This window comes from Phocoena sinus, chromosome 1 (genome assembly GCF_008692025.1).
Source record: "Phocoena sinus isolate mPhoSin1 chromosome 1, mPhoSin1.pri, whole genome shotgun sequence".
In the NCBI taxonomy this organism is placed as follows: Eukaryota; Metazoa; Chordata; class Mammalia; order Artiodactyla; family Phocoenidae; genus Phocoena; species Phocoena sinus.
The window spans coordinates 169249839-169268080 of record NC_045763.1 but is presented as its reverse complement, the minus strand read 5'-3'; the positions used below and the strand labels follow the sequence as shown (position 1 = coordinate 169268080).

The window sequence follows — 18242 nt, the reverse complement described above, 5'->3', positions numbered from 1 at the left end:
TGTGTTAGGAGCATGTGATGGGAGACTGTAGGGGAGTTGCAGCAGGCTCCACGGTGGAGGTAACGGTTGGGTTGCTGCTTAAAGAATATAGCAATTACATTTAGTGGAATTCCCTTAAATGTCCTGTTTGCCTACAGCAGTCCATCTGGGTGTTGTACAGTAAGACAGTGAGGCTGCATGGGTAAGAGAGGGAGCAGTAGAGCCAGACTGCTGACCTGTCCCTGCACACTGGCTGACTAGCTGGGTGTCCCTGGGCATTTACTTACTTTCTCTCTGTCTCAGTTTATTTTTCCTTAGAAAAAGGAGAGAATATTATACCTACCCTATAGGATTTCTCAGAGAATTAAATAATTAATACCCGTGTAGAGCTTAGAAGAGTGCAGGATTAGTGCCAGAGAATAAGTGCCTCCTTAAATTTTATACCCTGGGCATCTCACTCTCCTCACTTTGGTCCCAGCCCTGCTGTGAAGGGTATGGAATTTTACCCTCCTTATAAACAAATAAGCCAGCTTGGTAAAGTTTCTTCGATGCTGGCAGGAGACAAGAGGCTTGTGGGCCAGAGACAAAGGACTTTGTTACTCACGGCAAAAGCAGTAGCCAGAGCTTCACGTTCCCACTGGTTCCCTGTGTCCCACGGGGGCAGTGCAGGTGCCCTAGATGGATGCCTGTGCCTGTGGTGGGTTGTGTTACAGGAGAGGAACTCTGTACCTGGGAGTCTGTTGCTTTTATGGTGAATGGTAACAAGCCTGCTCTTTGTCCGGGGGGAGACGTTACCTCATCTTTCAAGGTTGCGTACTGCAAACACAACCCTGAGAAATGGCCTGGGTAAAGAGCAGTCGGGGCCTTGCATTCTTGAAGAACCCAGCAAGAACGTGCAGGGATGCTCAGGGCCTGTGGCGGATTGCGTCTGCCAGTGATGATTAGAGCAGGAAAATTAATAGGTTATAGAATTTTAGAGCTGGAAGGGATGTTAATGGTCTAAATCATTGCTGTCCAGTAGAAATATAATGTGATCCATGTGTGTAATTTAAAATTTTCTTATAGCCACATTGAAAAAAGTATAAAGAAAGAGGTGAAATTAATTTAAATAATACATTTAACTCAATATAGTCAAATTATTATTTCAGCATGTAATCAATATAAAACAATTATTAAAGAGATTTAAAAATTCTCTTTTTCATACTGAGTCTTCAAAATCCAGTGTGTATTTTAAACTTGGAGCACATTGCAGTTCATACTGGCCATATTTTGTGTGTTCGCTAGCTACGTGTGGCTCGTGGCTACTGTAATGGACATGACAGTTCTTAATCTTCAGAGTTTATCTTTCGGTGAGTTTAACTATAGCACAAAGTACTTCAAAAATAGTTTTTTAAGTTAGTCTTATAAGAGTTGCAGGTAACATAGCTGAATACTTTTTAAGCTTCTTGAGTATTGTTTTTCCCATTTACAGATGAAATTGAGATCCAGAAAATCCTTCCTAGCATCAGCTGATTAGACAGCTAACTGTAAATAAAGGCTGTGCTCATTCCATTTACACTGTAAAGCCTTTATATTTTGAGAAGTAGATGTTTGTGTTAAAACATCTTAGTTCTGATTCTTAGTACTAGTTGTGCAAAAGTTGATTTAGAAAGACTAAAGCTGAAAAAAAAAATCACAAATCAATCCACATATATTCTCTATTCAGAAGTTTATATTCATTCATTGAAATGTATGTTCACTTTTCAGATTTGTTCAGCGCTTTTCACTTGAGTGCCTATTAAATTAGTGCCTCTTTTCTGAGCAGTGAAAATACATTGTTTCTGTCCTCAGAGTTTGTGTTCTAGTGTAATTGTTACTTAACTACATTGCTCTGGTCATTTATGTTCTATAGGGGTGTGGTGCAATTATTTAATGCTGTTCAAAAGCATCAGAAGAACGTTGATGAAAAAGTTAAAGAAGCTGGAGGCTCTATTAGAAAGCGTGCTAAGCTGATATCAACTGTTTCCAAGAAAGATTTCATCAGTGTTCTCAGAGGGATGGATGGAAGCACAAATGAGAAAAGTTTGACTGGGAAGAACTCGAAAGCCAAACAGGTAAGACCGTTAGATAGGATTCAGTGCATCAGATGTCAGCTCTTAGAGTTTTGAGGTGAAAAAGCATACTATAAAATTATAGGGTTGGTTTTTTTTTTTTTTCAGATTTTATTAAAATGTCTACAGGCCCACAGCCTAATTTAAAAGTTTGTATTCTTAAATTTCATGATGACTTATTCAGTATGGAAGTTGCCAGTTATAGATGTTAGAACTCAGGAACCAGGAGATTCAGGTAAATTTTTTAGAGACAATTCAGGTAAATTTTTTAGAGACAGAGCAGTCTCCTGTCTGAAACCCTGCGTTTTGTGCATTTTGTAGAAGACTAAGTGAGGGATACAGCTTCAATTGAGATTGTTACCCACAGCGGTAATTGTGATGGTGTGTAACATCTAAAATGAAGAATTGGAGCTTTGGGAAATATGGTGAGAATTCATCCTTGTGCTGAGGCAGCTTTGATGATACTTGGCTGTTTGGGAGATGAAGAACATAAATACTTTTCATGATCTTTGGCATGAATCTCTGCTTCTCCAGCCTTTTGACCTATGAACCCCACTAGCTTTCTTTTTACTGTACCAGGTGAAAGGTTCTGAAATGTGCTTTACTCTCAGAAGGGCTGTGTTTTTTTTTAATTAAAGCAAAGTACATCGTTGCGTTTGATGACTTGGTTTCTATGGCTAACAGAGTACTTCAATCAGGAAACTAGAGTTGCTTTCGTAAGTTTTTTGTTTGTATTTTGGGAAGACAATAGGAACTCTGGCAAGAAGAGCATTTAGGAATTTCATGCTAGCCTAGTGTTGAAGTATTTTTCAAGTTTCTTGATTAAGTGGCCATGTTACCTAATTTTTTTTTTTTTTTTTTTTGCGGTACACGGGCCTCTCACTGTTGTGGCCCCTCCCGTTGCGGAGCACAGGCTCCGGACACGCAGGCTCGGCGGCCATGGCTCACGGGCCCAGCCGCTCCGCGGCACACGGGATCCTCCGGGACCGGGGCACGAACCCGTGTCCCCTGCATCGGCAGACGGACTCCCAACCACTGCACCACCAGGGAAGCCCCATTTTACCTAATTTTGACAAAAATTTTCTAAGCTGTTTATACTTTGCTGATCTCTTGAATATCAAAGGACTCAAATTTTGTATATTTATGTAAATGTGGTGCTCACTGGTGCTGCCTTTTTAAAGTGTTTGTCAGAAGTAATTATGAACACATGAATACTGTGCATGGGGATTTGTACTTTTTAGTTAAAAAGTCTATCAGGCTGTGTCCTGTTCTCACTTGTGATGTAATGATACTTTATACTGTAAGAACTGGAGAAAGATCCAGCAGCATTGGATGAGAAAGAGCTAATGGGGCAATGGAAAAGGAAAGACTTTTTTTTCCCTTTTCCTCGTTGGTTTCAAAGTAAGTTTTAATAGAAGCATTTGTTTTTGCTTTGGGATTAGTTTTTTCATGAGTTATGAAAATACATGAAGGGTTCTTTTCAGTGGAATTATTGCATTTTCTTTGTTACCATTTGCTCTTTTGCCCTTGACCTTCTTTTTTTCTACTTGAGTGATCACAGGCATGGTATTAGTCTGAGACAAGGTCAAAAATTCCTTGAGATTTAAACCAAAGTGGCTTTGCTTTAAAAGTAATTTGTTTCTAGAACTACCTATCCCACACAAATGCTACCCTGGCACATTTTTTTCTTTTAAAAATGTTTGTTTTCATTTTGATCTTATACTTATGGAAAAACGTAAAGTACCTATTTGTACCAGGTGTTATCCTTGTATCTTTTAAAGGCTTACAATTCAGACAGACACATGATCTCAAGTAAATAAGATTAACATGACAACATACAAATTCTCAATTAGTATGTCTAGACTATTATCATCAATTACACTATGTACAATAGACTATAAATTAAGTGGCTATTCCCATCTGTGGGGAGAATTTCAAAGTAACCTATATTATTCATTTAGGACATAGAACAGTTAAGTCTATGTAGGTTACTTGAAATAGGTGGACTTTTAAGGCAATTGAAGAGAAGGAGGGAAGGCCAAGGTGGGAATCGGTTTGGTGTGCCAAAACACCATTCGGAAATGAGTCATGTATTAATGGACTGGATAAAGGAGAACGTTAATTAAGTAGAGAATAAGATTTCAGCTTTTTCTCTTATTTCACCTTATCCTAGCACCACTGCTGCTACACATTTGCCTAACAAATGCTCCTTCTCTCCTCATACAGTCTGACAGAAGAGATTTTATGGAAGTTGCTCATTGGTGTCTCTTTTCTGAGCATAATGGTATTCAGAACACAGGCTTTTAATCTCTTATTTCTAATATTGTGAAATCTTTAGCGTCCATCCACATATAAACTGGATTCACTGGCAGCTATCTGTCAGGAAACCAATCTAGAAAGACCTTCGTATCTTCAGCCCCTTTACCCGGTGGTTGTGACATTAAAGTTCAAAACAAACAAGAGCCAGTCGTGTTATATTAAGCAAAGCTGGGTAGAGTGGTAATAATCTAACATAGAGGTCGGGTCCATTACTGTCAGTATACCTCAGGAGTGCTCTTGGTGTTGTGTGTGGTTGGTTGGTTTATTTGTTTGTCTGTTTGTCTGTTTTTGAATCCTTAGGAAGACATGTGACTTGGGGATTTAAGAACCCTGTTTCAAGAATTTCCATACTCCTGCAAGATATTAGAAACTTTGAGACATTGTGACAAACGTTTCTTAGCTATATTACGGCCCTGAACAAGTTACTTTTCTCAGAACCTTTTCTTTTTTGCTGCATTAATTTTTTTTAAATTTTATTTTCAACGCAATAGGAACACTGCTCCAAAAGGGAACTATGACTAAATAAAATACCCTTCCCCATCCCCCTCTACCCCTTGTCTCGTCCCTTCGCCCCAAGGTAATAGATCTTTCTTCTAGTGTTTACCTCCATATATTAAATAATATTCATACTGTTTTGTTATCAATATTAGATATTATCTTTTATGGAAGGTAAAGAATTGGCATTCTTAACATTCCTTCGACCCCATACATCTCATACTCGGTCCTTCCAATATAGTATATTCATGTTTTTGGCTAAATCAGTATTCAATGTAAACATTATTCACTGCTAAGCCAAGTAATATATGATAATATTATTTTCTTTCTTTATTTCCTTACAGTTTTTGTTTTCCTGGAATTAACATTTGCTTTGTTTTATGCACCAAAGGCTTGCTACACTCTTCAAAAGAACTCTTAAACCCTTCCCAGTACTATTTTCTTCATGGTCACCCTGCTACAGTCCAGACTGATTGTTTTTTACCTGCTAGGCATTGTCTATTTTCGACTTTGCTTTATCACTGTCCTGGGAATTCCCTTTGCCTCTTCCCTGTGCAGTGGTCTCTGTTTCTTGGACTAAATGTCTTATTTTCTCTTGGCTTTCTCCCTCATTTTGATGAGGTTACATTTACCAGTAGCTTTCTGGGAACGTATTTGGGTATTCTCATTTTTAATTGATGCATTGGCTAGATATATGTAGTGGGTTGAATGGTGGCCCCCGAAATAAGTCCACATCCTGATACCTGGAAGCTGTGATGTACCTTATTTGGAAAAAGGGTCTTTGCAGATGTAATTAAGTTCAGGATGTTGAGATGAAGAGATCATACTGAATTATCTGCATGGGCCCTAAGTCCAGTGACAAGTGTCCTTGTTAAGAGACACATGGGAGATCTGACAGGCAGAAGCAGAAGGGGCAGTGTCACAGCGGAGGCAGAGGCTGGAGTGATAGCCACGAGTCAGAGTGCCGACAGCCCCCAGGAGCTGGAGGAAGCACAGAAGCGCGTCTCTCCCACAGCCCTCAGGAAGGGGGGCCTGGCCACACTCTCAACTGTGGCATGCTAAATGGCTGTTGTTTTAAGCCACCCACTTGGTGGTAGTGATACTATGGCAGACATGGGAAACTAATATAGTATAGATGTGTCTTAGAAATAATCTTCCCTCAGAAATTTGAAGTTATTGTTTCGTTTTCTTTTTCTTTTTTTTTTTTTTTGCCAGTGAGAGGCCCTGTGCTGTTTTGATTTCTGGTTCTTTACCCCTTGGAACCTTTGGGCTCGTCTCTCTATCTCTGCTGTTCTGAAACTCTGCAGTGAAATGCGCCGGGCGGCTTGCTCACTCCCTGTGCTGAGCCCGTGGCGGCTCTCTCAACCCAGTGAGAAGTTCACGTTCCTCCCTTCTAGACACGTTGTTTGGTTTCTTGGATTTAATATCTTTGATGATTTTTGTGCCTTTTTTTTTTTTCTGTGTTCTCTTTCTGGAATTTCTGCTAATTGGTTGTTAGATCTTCTGGATTGATCCTCTTATTTTCATAACTTTTTTCCCCTCTAATTTTCTCTCTCTCTGGCACCTTTCTGGGGGAAAGTTCTTTGATTTCTAGCCCTTAAATCGAGTTTTAAAAATACATGACTTCATATTTTTTAATTTTGAAGAACAGTTTTTGTTCTTTTGTTTTATTCTTGGGATCCTATTATTGTTTCACGAATGCACTATCTGTTCTCTTTGGGGAATTAATTATAGGCATCTTAAATTTGTCTTCTACTCTGCGTTGTTTTAGTCTCTTCTGAGCTCATTTTTGCTGTTTGCTTTGGCCTCAGTCTTTCCAGTTGGAGGCCTTCCTTAGTACATGGCGATCCTCAGTGTCTACTCATATTTACGAGTAAAGTACTAGAGAATGGATTGAGCATCCCAGCATGAGCCCAGGCTTTACTGGTTGGTGAGCTCAGCTGTAGAAGAATCAAGAGAGTTGGTGCTTTTGTTGGGGAATGTCCAAATGTCAGTTTCTTTAGGACTTTCTTCTGGAACTTTATATCTTTTCTAGAGAAGACTCTTAAGAATCCTCTGCCTATGTATGGGGTAAGAACTTGCTGCCAGTATTCTTGGAGCAGAATGTAGGAATAGTGTTTGGGGCTCCAGCATTCAGTATGTAGACTTATCCAGTACAAGCTCTTTGTGTTAGCCGGTGCTCCAGAGTCCAGGACCTCTCTGGTTTAATATTTTCAGGGAGTAAACTACTGTCCATGCTAGTGTCAGTCACCTGCCTCCATAAGCAGGCGAGGGGGCCAAGAGGTCTAATAACTGCTGCTTACACGGACTATCAGCCATTCTTCTGTTTTTATCACACCCATTACCCCTACCTCCGCCCACTGCCCCCAGTTCCTGAGCATGGATCCACTGTTTGCCACTTAAACATCAGCTTATTTTTCTCTGTTAATTGGTTGCTACTACTCTATCTAGTTTTCATCCCCCCAAAATTTGCTGGCGTATTGTGTCTCCTATTGTTTTCCCTTCTGTATTGTTTCCTTGTATGTTTATAACTTTTATACCTTTATTTTAATTTTTGTAGGCTTTTCTGTAAGAATTGGAGATAAATGCATGTCTGGGGGTTAATTGGAAGACCTCCTTTTTATTTTAAAAGCAAAAAGGTTCATCTATTGTAGCTTCCTATTGCTTTAATGGAATTACTCATAGTCTTAAGTTGATTATAAAGTATTTCACAAACAATAAACCTTTAAATTTTGACATTTTTAATGTTTTCAAGTGAATTGTTTGAAAAATACATTACAGGCATACTTCCTAAAATTTTAGCCATATAAAGAGGGAAACGTCCACGTGAAGCAGATATATTCACCTCTATTTCTATGGGTTTGCATCTTCTTTGGAAACAATCGTGATTATCTCTCTTCCTTTGAGAGTCTTTAGATATTTAGATTCATGCTCTGGCACATGTGTGTTTAGCATTGTTTCTTAGAAAATAAAGAAGAAAAGAGAGTATAAGCTTTTTAAAAATTTTGACTAGTCTGTTAATTTTTGTTATGTAATCTGATAGATAACGAGAATTACTAATTCATTTCTTTACAAGTCACATATCTATGATTTATAACTTTTTTAAGGGTGATATGTATTTGTGTACTATACATCTACATTTGACTTACTTCATTTTATGTTTTTATATTTACTGTTTTTGTGAGCTACAACTTCAGCTGTTTAAAGTCTGCTTATATCATTTAAAACCATGATCTTCTTCAAGGCTTTTGGTGCCTAGATTGGAGTACTTTTTCATATGTTCCAAGATTGCCTTTCATATCGTTAGCTCTTTATCAAGACATTTTTCCTCCTCTGATCCTGCTGACTTGGATAATGCTGTTGCCCTTAGAAGTTTTTAAATCTTTTTCTTTCCTAATTTTGTTGTAGGTAGTCATTATTTCTAGAGCAAAGTACTTGGGAACTCATATGTTATAAACCCCTCCTTAGGGCAGAAAAGGTGTAATTGCTTTTTAAAGATCATTTTTAGGGAAAGAGATTTTGAAATGACTTACAAGTATTTTAAAAGATGTCACACTGATATATTAAATTACAATTGAGTCACCAATTACTGTACTTTACTCCTTGGAGCTGAGCTTGGGTACTGTGAAGTAAGACAAAAAGGTACTTGATGGGCTTGTTTCAGAAGAAATAACAGCTAATATTTGTAAATCAAAAAAAGCCTTCACTCTAATGCCTAGGGCAGTTATTATTCTAAGTATTTTTCATCTCTAAAAAAAACGAGCTGTTTCTTCAGTTACAGTTACATATGTATGGTTTAATTTTTTTTCTTAATAAATAATTGTGTATCTCTTTCATCACGTGAAGCCAGGTCATTTGTACAGAGGATATGTATCACGTTAACAAATGTAAACACATTACACCTTGGCATTCACAAATTTAACACTCTGGTTTTTTTTGCTTTTTCCTTTTTTAAAAAGTTCCTCATATTGTAAAGCTTATATACAGAAGTATGTCACTGGTGAGTTCACTACCCAGTATCCACTTTTATGCCCATTGTTTTCTCTATTCCCTATCATGTCATGCATGTCACAGTAAATCTTGTTAAATCAATACAGGGGACTTAGTTTATTTTTATTTTTTATTTAATTTATGTTTTGTGAGATAGGGCTATGAAATGCAACATTGTTAGTGGAAGTGAGAAAGCCTAAGAAAAGAGTGATTCTTAGCCAAAAAATAAAAATTTGGGGTAAAGTATTGAATGTCAAATTCAGTGGAGGTTGGTTCTTTGAATGAATCAGTCCATCGAATAGAAACGAGAAGAGAAACCATTTGAAAAATTGTTTTAGTATGTGTTCCAGGTGGTACAGTTGTTAGCTCATGAAATTAGAAAGTTTTAAAGTTGGAAAAAGTATGATGTGAGAATGTTCATAGAAAATGTGACTCTCAAGAGGAATGTGCTTTGGAAGAATATAAGAACCTTAGCTTTGATTTTAAAATGTCATGAAGCAAACATAGTGGTGGCACTAGTTCATCCATTGAACCAACCTAGCCTGTAGGTAAAGGTGCTTTGAGTAACTGAAGAAGCATTTTTCATTGTATAATGGTGAATTCAGATGATAACAGGGAAGGAGGCAGCAGTGAGTGATACTTCTGTTGAAGTGTTTACCTTCAAGCTAAAGAATTTTGTAAAGAAAGTCACAAATTGGAACAAGTGTTCAGTGTTGCTGAAACCAGCCTATACTGAGACAGTCTTTGAAAACACTTAAATGAAATAAGCATCAGAGAATGAAGCCATAATCAGTGGACATTTTCACTAGTAATAATTCAAGGAAAAAAGAGACCGTGCATCTCATTTTTACTTCCTTTCAAGGCACACTTAAGCAGTTGGTTAGGAGGAAAAGAACTGCCAATCTTTGTACTACTGTAAGGGAAAAAAGCCTAAGAGTTTTCCAGTTTTTCACATTCTTTATAATTTTCTTTCTTTTCTCTTTTCTTCTTCCATAGGGGTTGGAATATAGGGTGTTTGCTGATGGGTGGGGAGCTAGAAAAGGGGATTCTGAGTAAGTTGGGATCAGATTTTTTAGTCTCGTACCTTCAGTTAAGGAATTTGGACTTTATCCTTTAGGCATTTGGGAGCCAGTTGTAATTTTTCATCAGGTAAGTGATGTGATCAGGTTTGATTATTTTTAAGAAAAAGAAGGCTGGAGCATGTAAAGCCAGTGTGAGAAGACCAACCAGTGGGAGGCTATTGTGGTAATCAGAGCAGGAGGGGAGAACTAAAAGCGGGTGAGCTAAGGTTGCATGGGGGTGAGAAGAAAAGAGGAGCCAGATTTGAGAGGCAGTTTTGAGGTTGACTGGGTCTGGGACTCACCTGATTCAGAGGGATGAAGGAGAGGGAGGGACTGTGGGTGACCATGAGGTGGACGACAGCTTGGGAGATTCAGAAATGGTGACAGCTTTCACCAAATCAAGACTGTAAAAGGTGGAACATGTCTGAGAGGTAAAGACTTTTGGAGGCAATGTCTGCTCCAGGTTGTAATGAGAAATGAGACGGATGACAGTAAATCAGGTCAAAAACGTCAAGCGCCGGGCAGAGGCCCTGGGTTGGTGCGGGAAGCCTGACACAAAGGAACAGGCGGCCCGAAGAGCAGTGTGTGTGAAGGCCGCTTAGTGCAGGAGCTCACGAGTCTGTCTGTCTCTGCAGGGTCCCGGACACAGAGGACAGTTAGTCTGTTTACCCAGTTGGGGAAGGTGAATAGTGTACTTTAGAAATGGAAACATTTCTAGGTTTAAAGAATTAATTGTCACCTATTCAGAGGGAATTCTCTAATCCAGAATCTGTAAATCCCTCCCTTGGACCAAATAAATGCAGCCCTGAATGTACCAGCCACATACCAACATGTGGCAGGGCACGTTGGCTGCTTCCTTGATGTTGACCTTGAGTGAATTTTTTTTTTTTTTAAGATAAGATTGTATTTAGGACACTCTGTTTAAGGAAGCAACAAAAACTTACATTTTGTATAAGAAAAGTTTTCGTTAGAGATTAGTTTTAATCCTTAAGGGAATGGTACCTTCCTTCCCCCATTCAGAACACATACCAGTCTAGAGTGATGTTTTCCCAGTATGTTGAATAATCAAGATTTTAATAATTAGAGCTGCTAATTTTTTTCCTTACCTTTCAAAGTTGTGATTATTCCTTTTGCTCTTTTCTTGAAAAGTTGACTAAAATTCAGTCAGATTTCTTGGAACTTAAGCGCCTGTTTCCTTAAAGGTGGCACAGAAGCAAAGGTGATGCAATTTAAATCTGTTAAGTCTCTAAGGAGAGTATATTGGCTGCTGTTAGGAGATCATTGACTATATGTTATTAACACTCTTGAAATTACAGACTTTCTGCAGTGTTTTCATTTATTTGAAATTGTCAATATATCAATTTGGGCTTTTGTTAAAACGAAACCGCAATAATAATTTTGTAGTAAGAGAAAGTGCTAGCTAGTTTCTGTTAGAAAGTAATTTCCTTACTGATTGCAGGACAACAAATTTCAATCAAAAGCAAGGGGGAAAGTTACTGGAAGAAGACTAGGTATTTACTTTTTTCCGATTTTGTGATATGAGTGCTTTAAGTGTCAAGCATAGAGATAAGTTAGGGGGCTCTGTTTCTCATACATTTCTCATAAATGACAACCATGTGATTTCTTCACAGCTAGGTATTTAGTGGTGGGAATACTTTTGAAATACCTGGCTTCTTTGGTATCTTGGTAACTTAGACCTAGACTCTGAATTGCTGTGTACTTTTAAAATTGTTCATTCCTGTTGATTCATAGACCTACTGAATTCTCCTCCCAAGGGAGAAAGCCTAGGAATGGAGGGACTCCTCACACAGGTCCCTAGGTGGTCCCCTGGCCATTTCCAGGCCTCAGTTTTTAAAAGGAGTTGGGGATGTGGAAGGCAGGCAAGGGGGTGGAGAAAGATGCTGTCCTTAAGTTGCCCCTACATTGCAGGGCAACACTGTTTTACTCTCACATGAAAGCGGCTCTAACAGGAATGTGTGGAATGCTCACTTTGTAAATAATTCAGCTTAATGTTTGTTTACTGAAAATGCCTAAATAGATTAGAGTTTAGACAAAAGAGAGACTCCAAGTTTGAAGTAAGAATGAGCATGATTGTACACTTTGCTCTTGATGGGAACAGCCTAAAGCCAGTTTCTCTTTGTACTCACTTTTAAAATATGCTGTTTAATTTTAACATAGGGTGGTTTCTGATTTGAACAGCAGTTTTAATCAAAGTGAACCTACGTTTGGCAGTGTGGTAACATACAGCATTTGACATGGGGGAAATATGGGTATAAGTGAAAAATATAATTATGGAGCTGCTGTGGAAATCTTTAGTTACTGTTAAAATAAAAATTAATAGCGGTGCCGTACATCTTCTGGCCTGCTTTGAAGAAATGTTCTATTTGAAGGGGCTGAAGTGGCTGCTTGCATAGGATTTTCATCAGTGAGACTGAGGCTTTTTCTTTCTTTCTTTGATTTCTTTTTTAAATTTAAATGTCCTGCACAAGATGTGTCTTACACCCATGTGTTTGCACTTATGGTGCATTTTTAAAAATCAAAAGAATTATTTTACACACAGACTAGAGAACCAGACCGCCTGGGTTCAGAATACTTGGTCTGCCACTAACTGCAGATGGGTTGCTTACCCACACCAAACCTAGGATACTTCTCTGTTTAAGACAGTCATTCTAGGAGTTATAATGACCTCACAGAGACACTGTGAGAGTCAAGTGATTTAGTATATGTAAAGTGCTTAGAATTAGAAAGCTTGGCATCTAGTAAGCACTATATAAATGTTTGCAATAGCATGTCATTAGAATGAGTTTCTTATAGTCCTTATTTTTTCCTAACAGATAATAGTTAAAGATGAATCTGAAGTTGGAAGCTAGTTTGTAAGGAAACTGTTGTTACTACTGCTGAATTACTGGATCGTCCAAAAATTATCTAATAATTGAATAAAAATTGTGTTTAGATTTGGAAGGTTCTCTCTCATTTAGGTGTGTCTGGCCTAGTAATGCATACTTCTTACAAACTAATAAAACTAGATTTTGAGGACCTAGAAATGTGTCCACTTTCTCTTACCCCACACTTCAAGCTGTGGTTGAACTGTGTAACTTAACAAGATTTTCCTTAGCAAGGGGGATTTGGTTTCTAAGTGGGTGCTTTCCTACTATTTGTATGTCCTCAACTTTGTGAATAATGCGCAGAACATTAGAAGATCACAGATGTCCTCAGTCGGGGGCTCTGTGTGTACGTGATGACTCAGGGCATTAGTGGTGGGGACAGGGTAAATGGGCTGGGAGGGGCCTTATTATTGTTCGCTTTGCGCCAGGTACTATGGAAAGTGTTTTTATATAATTATCATTTTAAGAAATACTAGAACTCTCATTTAAAGATGAGAAACCCAAAGTCAGATTAAATGACTTGCCTCAGGACACACTGATAATAATTGACAGACTCGGGATGAAAACCTAGTCTCTATTGCTCCAGAACTGTCTTTCAGCCATTAGTGCCCATGTGCTTAAAATAGTGAGGTACTTTTTTAGAAGCAGAACAGAAAACTGTCTCCATTCTCTCACCTAGATGAGCTGGAAAGAAGGGGGGCTGTCTGGCGAGCCCCAGTGTTGCCTGCCCAGACTAGACAGAGAGGTAAGCAAGGCAGCTTGCTGAGTTCTGTGTCTCACCTCCCCTTCACTGGTTATGTAGTAGCACTTGGGGGATGACCCACTTTAAAACCTCATTCCTTAAAACTGGTTAAGGAGGAAGTAAGATAAAATATTACAGTAAAACACTTCAGAATTATGAAACTCATTAGACTCATTTAGAAAATTCTTTGGGGAATTCTCTGGTGGTCCAGTGGTTAGGACTCGGCGCTTTCACTGCTGTGGGCCCGGGGTCAATCCCTGGTGAGGGACCTAAGATCCCGGAAGCCACGCGGTGTGGCCAAAAAAAAAAAAAGAAGAAAGAAAATTCTTTATAAGTTTACTGTTAGAATTGACTTTCTATTCATTTATCAAGGAATTTAAAGTTATTGGATATCATTTAATCATTGTTTGCCTAATAGAAATTTTAGAATCCTTTTTTTTTTCAGTTATTTTATAGAAAATTTTCAAACAGGAAAAACATGTGAAAGACCAGTATTTCTGTCACCTAGTTTCTAAAATTGTTAGCACTTGTCCATGTGTTTATTTTATAGCTGTCTGCCTATCCTCTCTCCACCTAGTTTTTGTTTGTTTGGGCTGATTACTTGAAGGTAGTCTCTATACTGTCCCAGAGATTCTTTTTTAAAAATTAGGTTTATTGTTGTGTGATTCACATACCACAGAATTCAAAGGATTCTTTTATAACTTCGAGAACTGGAATCCAGTCGAGGTTCACACCGTACATTTGCTTGTATCCTGGTCTCTTTTCTTCTTGACCAGTCCCTTGTCCTCTCCCACCCCACCCCACCTTTTTTTAAGAAGAATATATAAAGAGACAAACCAGTTGTCTTGAAGAATGAATCCAGATTCTGAATTTGCCTGATGGTTTTGTCATGATATCTTTTAACTTGTTCCTCTCTGCCCCTTTTTTAGTAGGCTGGAAGTTAGGACTAAAGGTTAGGATTTAGGTTAAACGCTTTTGGCCTGTTTCATAGGTGTGATACTTAGATGGTCTGTACTTACTATTGCATCACATCCATATTAGTGATGGTAGTTTTTCATTTGGTTAAAGTGGTAATAAATAGTCCCTTATTAAAAGTGCATTTTCCCCCTACAGTTATAAGTAATTTCTGGGATGAATAACTTTGGAAGGAGCAAGTATACCTTTCTCCATCCTTCCTTTGCCTTTTAGCATCAATTGATGATCCTTGCCTAAAACAGTTATGTCATTGGAGTTTACAGAATGGCGATTTTCTCATTTATTTTTTATTTATTTAATTTTTCTAGGGATGGATTTAATTTCCTAAAGATGGGGGCTAATGTTCCCTTCCCTTTAATTACTGCTTTCTGGAGTGAGGAGTTGGGTTAGCAGTCATCTCCAGTGCTGGCAAGAGAGCCTTCTCTCCCCCCGCCTTTTGTTGTTTTTTGTTTAGTATCATGGACATAAGAATTTTTATTTGTTCAATATTTTACAAACATTATGCTTTTTGATGCTTAAATTCACAAATGAGGTAATGGGAACCAGTGCAAACTGCCTCTTGTGCCCTTTTGACATGACCCCATTTTTCTTTGAGTACTTCTTGCCTTCTGGGATAACAAGATGTCCCAGATCAAACCTTGAACTTCCTGTGTCCCAGACTTGGAATCACCCATTTGTACAAGGAACTCTAGTGAGACAATCCATTTATTTTTAAATCTTTTGTTGACTTCACTAGATTGATTGATAGTATGCATATTATCTACCAGATATAACTTAGTTTTGTTTGTACAGCTAGCTTTTCATGGTTTTACAAAGAACTTTTCCATATTTTGAAAAAAATTTTTTCCTTGTTGATACCCCGTCTCATAAACTAACTGCAGTGTCGGACTAGCAAGAAGTCTGTACGTTTCATTGCTGCAAGGACCTTGGGGGTTGGGTACTTCAAGAAATTAAGGAGAAGAATGGAGGGATAATAATCACATATTACATTTAAAAGAATGACAAGGAGTTTTTTGTTGGCAAAAGCAGCCCTTAATTATATCAATGACCTTTATGGCTGTGTGTGTATGTGATATGTGAGGGAGAGAGTATTTACTATTATCATCCCTCATATTTCAGAAGAGGGAATAGTCAGGTAACATGCTGTCTTAGCCCATTCAAGTTGCTATAATAGATTGTCACAGACTAGGTGGCCTAAACAACAGACATTCATTTCTCAAAGTTCTGGAGGCTGGGAGTCCAAGATCAGGGCACTGGCAGATTTGGTGTCTGGTGAGGACCCGCTTCCTGGTTCATAGACATGTCTTCTTGCTGTGTCCTCACATGGATAAGGGGCTTATGTATGTTTTTTTTCATTTAAGCTTTTAACAAAGTTGTGATATTAAAACATTGGTGTCTCTTTTCTAGATAAATTCATAGCTCTGCTAATTTGTTTATAAATCTCAATTCTCATAATGTACTGTGTAATGTAGTGGATATAAGAATAAGGATGTGCTTTAAGAGACTGACTGGCAGAGTGTATTCTAAATATTTCATGATCCTAATTGAGTATGAAAATGTATAGAGCACTTGTGTCAAAAGGCTCCTTGAGATGTTCTGTTTGTCTTTTTAGGCAGTATAGTCAGCTTTTAACAATTCTTAGGAGAATATAAACAATGAAGAAAATCAGGGATGCAGGAATGTTTCCTATGTTTCCTAAGACTTAATTTTGTGGAGCTAGATGTATGTAGATAGCAAGTTAGAACAGAAGAAACCAAATAGAACCACTTTGAACAAGCACATAAGTGTTAAGTGCATAGTAAAGTGAAGGGCAGCAGATGAAATAAAAGCAAAAAACAGTACAGTGGATGAAAAAAAATGCATCAAAAAAGCTTGTTTTCCAGGAATATTAGGCCTGAATTCTTGGAAAGCCAGGAAGCATTAGGTTTTCTTAGAGAGTTCTGTACATGTAATATGTGCTTGGACTGTAATTAAAGGTGACATGATTTCAGCATCTTGATCTTTTTTCCTGGGATCTCTTATTAAATGCTTTTTTAGTTTGCTTGGATCTTAGAAATTACCCATCTGAATTTGTAAACTATACAAGAATCTGGAAACTAAACAAAAAGTTAACAAAAATGAAGCCCAGTGGACTTGTTGCCTGGAATACCATCCTAGTAAGAGTTAAACAAGCTTGTGAAGGAATAGAGAAGGCAAAAATTGATAAAGGCAAGTAGGAATTGCTTATTAAGAATTCTGTGCGAATCAGAGAAAAGTTTGAGTTTGTTTAGATATGGGATCTTTCATATAAACTTGAACCAGTAGGTTCTTCATTGGAATTCTCGTATATTCTAGATTGAAAATTTTCAGTCCTTTATGATTGAATTTTCAATTCTTTAGAGGGATGTTACAATGTCTTGCACAATTAGAAAATCATTTGTGCTCTTATTTAAATTCTAAAGGGATTTCTCATATACCCTTCCTTTCAAGGCAGAACTTTTAGATAGGATTTAATATGTCAACCAGAAAGAAAAAAAAGAAGCAGGAGTCTGCAAATAAGAAAAGAGTTTATTTGGGGTCTTAAGAATTGCAGTTTGGGAGATGCAGACGATTCGGTTGATCCCAGAAGAGTGTTCCAGGGAAGAGAAAGTTTCATCATAAAGATGAAAAGCCATGAGGTTGTTAAAAGTCACCCGACGAGAATTGTGATTGACTCTGACTGAAGTCAGAAAATATTTTTGTCCTTAAGAAATCGTGAGCTGTTTTAGGGTAGGGTCCAATAAGTAGATAGGCTATGCTGTCCCAAACTTCTGGTAGATGTTCTGGATGGCTTCATCAGGTCAAAGGGTGAGATTCCATCCAGGCTGAGATGTGCGTAAGCCACACTTCTTTAATGGCCCCTTGGCTGTGTTTTAGAGGGCTCTCTTAGCAATACTGACTCCATTTTGATTTTCCTTTCACAAATGTAGGGGAGATTACTAACTACAGCTGTAAATAGCTTACAAAAATTTGCAACAACAAAGGTATTAAGATGAATTTAACCAGTGGTATGAACCTTTTTTAGTTTAGGTGAAAATAAATTAAAATGGAAACAGAACGCTCTTCTTAGGGAAAGCAATGAAATCAGCTATTGCTGATTGCTAAATTTAGATATGATTATAATATTTATTTTTTTAGGATTTGACTTTAATTTTCCCCCTTCAAAACTAAAATGAGGTTAAGCTCTTAATTATTTGGTATTAGACTAATGAATAATTCCAAACCTCTGTTTTCAGTTTTCTTTTCAATAGCTGCCAGTGTATGTTTGAACCTTGAAATGGAAGCTGATTAACATTTTTAAGGGTTGTCTTCATCTTCAAAATCAACACAGACTGCTTCTGTATGATCTTGATTAAATATTTGTGTAAAACCAGGCCAGTGAGGGTGGGGACTATTTTGTTTCCTTGCGTCATATGGTTTTCATTAAGTTTTTTGCATTTAAGTCAGTTTTATTTTTCAGTTGATGTAGGCACAGAGAGTTGTCTTGTAGGTTGCTTTAGGTCATTGAGTCATTGCCGCCTTGCAGTAACCCTGACAGACTTCATAAGTTGCTAAATTTTTATCAGTCCCGTCTTAGATGTTAAGACATCCAGACTTAGATGTCAAAACAACTTCCATCTGATGGTGGTAAATATCTGTGCCTCACATGTACAGTATGATTAACTGTCTCTTACATTACATTTATACC

General features: G+C 37.8%; 1 protein-coding gene across 2 annotated transcripts in view; it reads left to right on the top strand.

Annotated features, from left to right (window-relative positions):
• RRP15 (ribosomal RNA processing 15 homolog) overlaps positions 1-18242 on the top strand; it is a 47176-nt gene that overhangs the window by 16295 nt on the left and 12639 nt on the right. Inside the window, exons 4-5 of one of the 2 annotated variants that reach the window (XM_032651003.1) lie at positions 1871-2072; positions 13499-13564. In XM_032651003.1, coding sequence (XP_032506894.1) covers positions 1871-2072; positions 13499-13564 — 268 coding nt within the window. The remainder of the gene's footprint in view (positions 1-1870; positions 2073-13498; positions 13565-18242) is intronic. The other variant, XM_032651014.1, reaches the window with a different exon arrangement.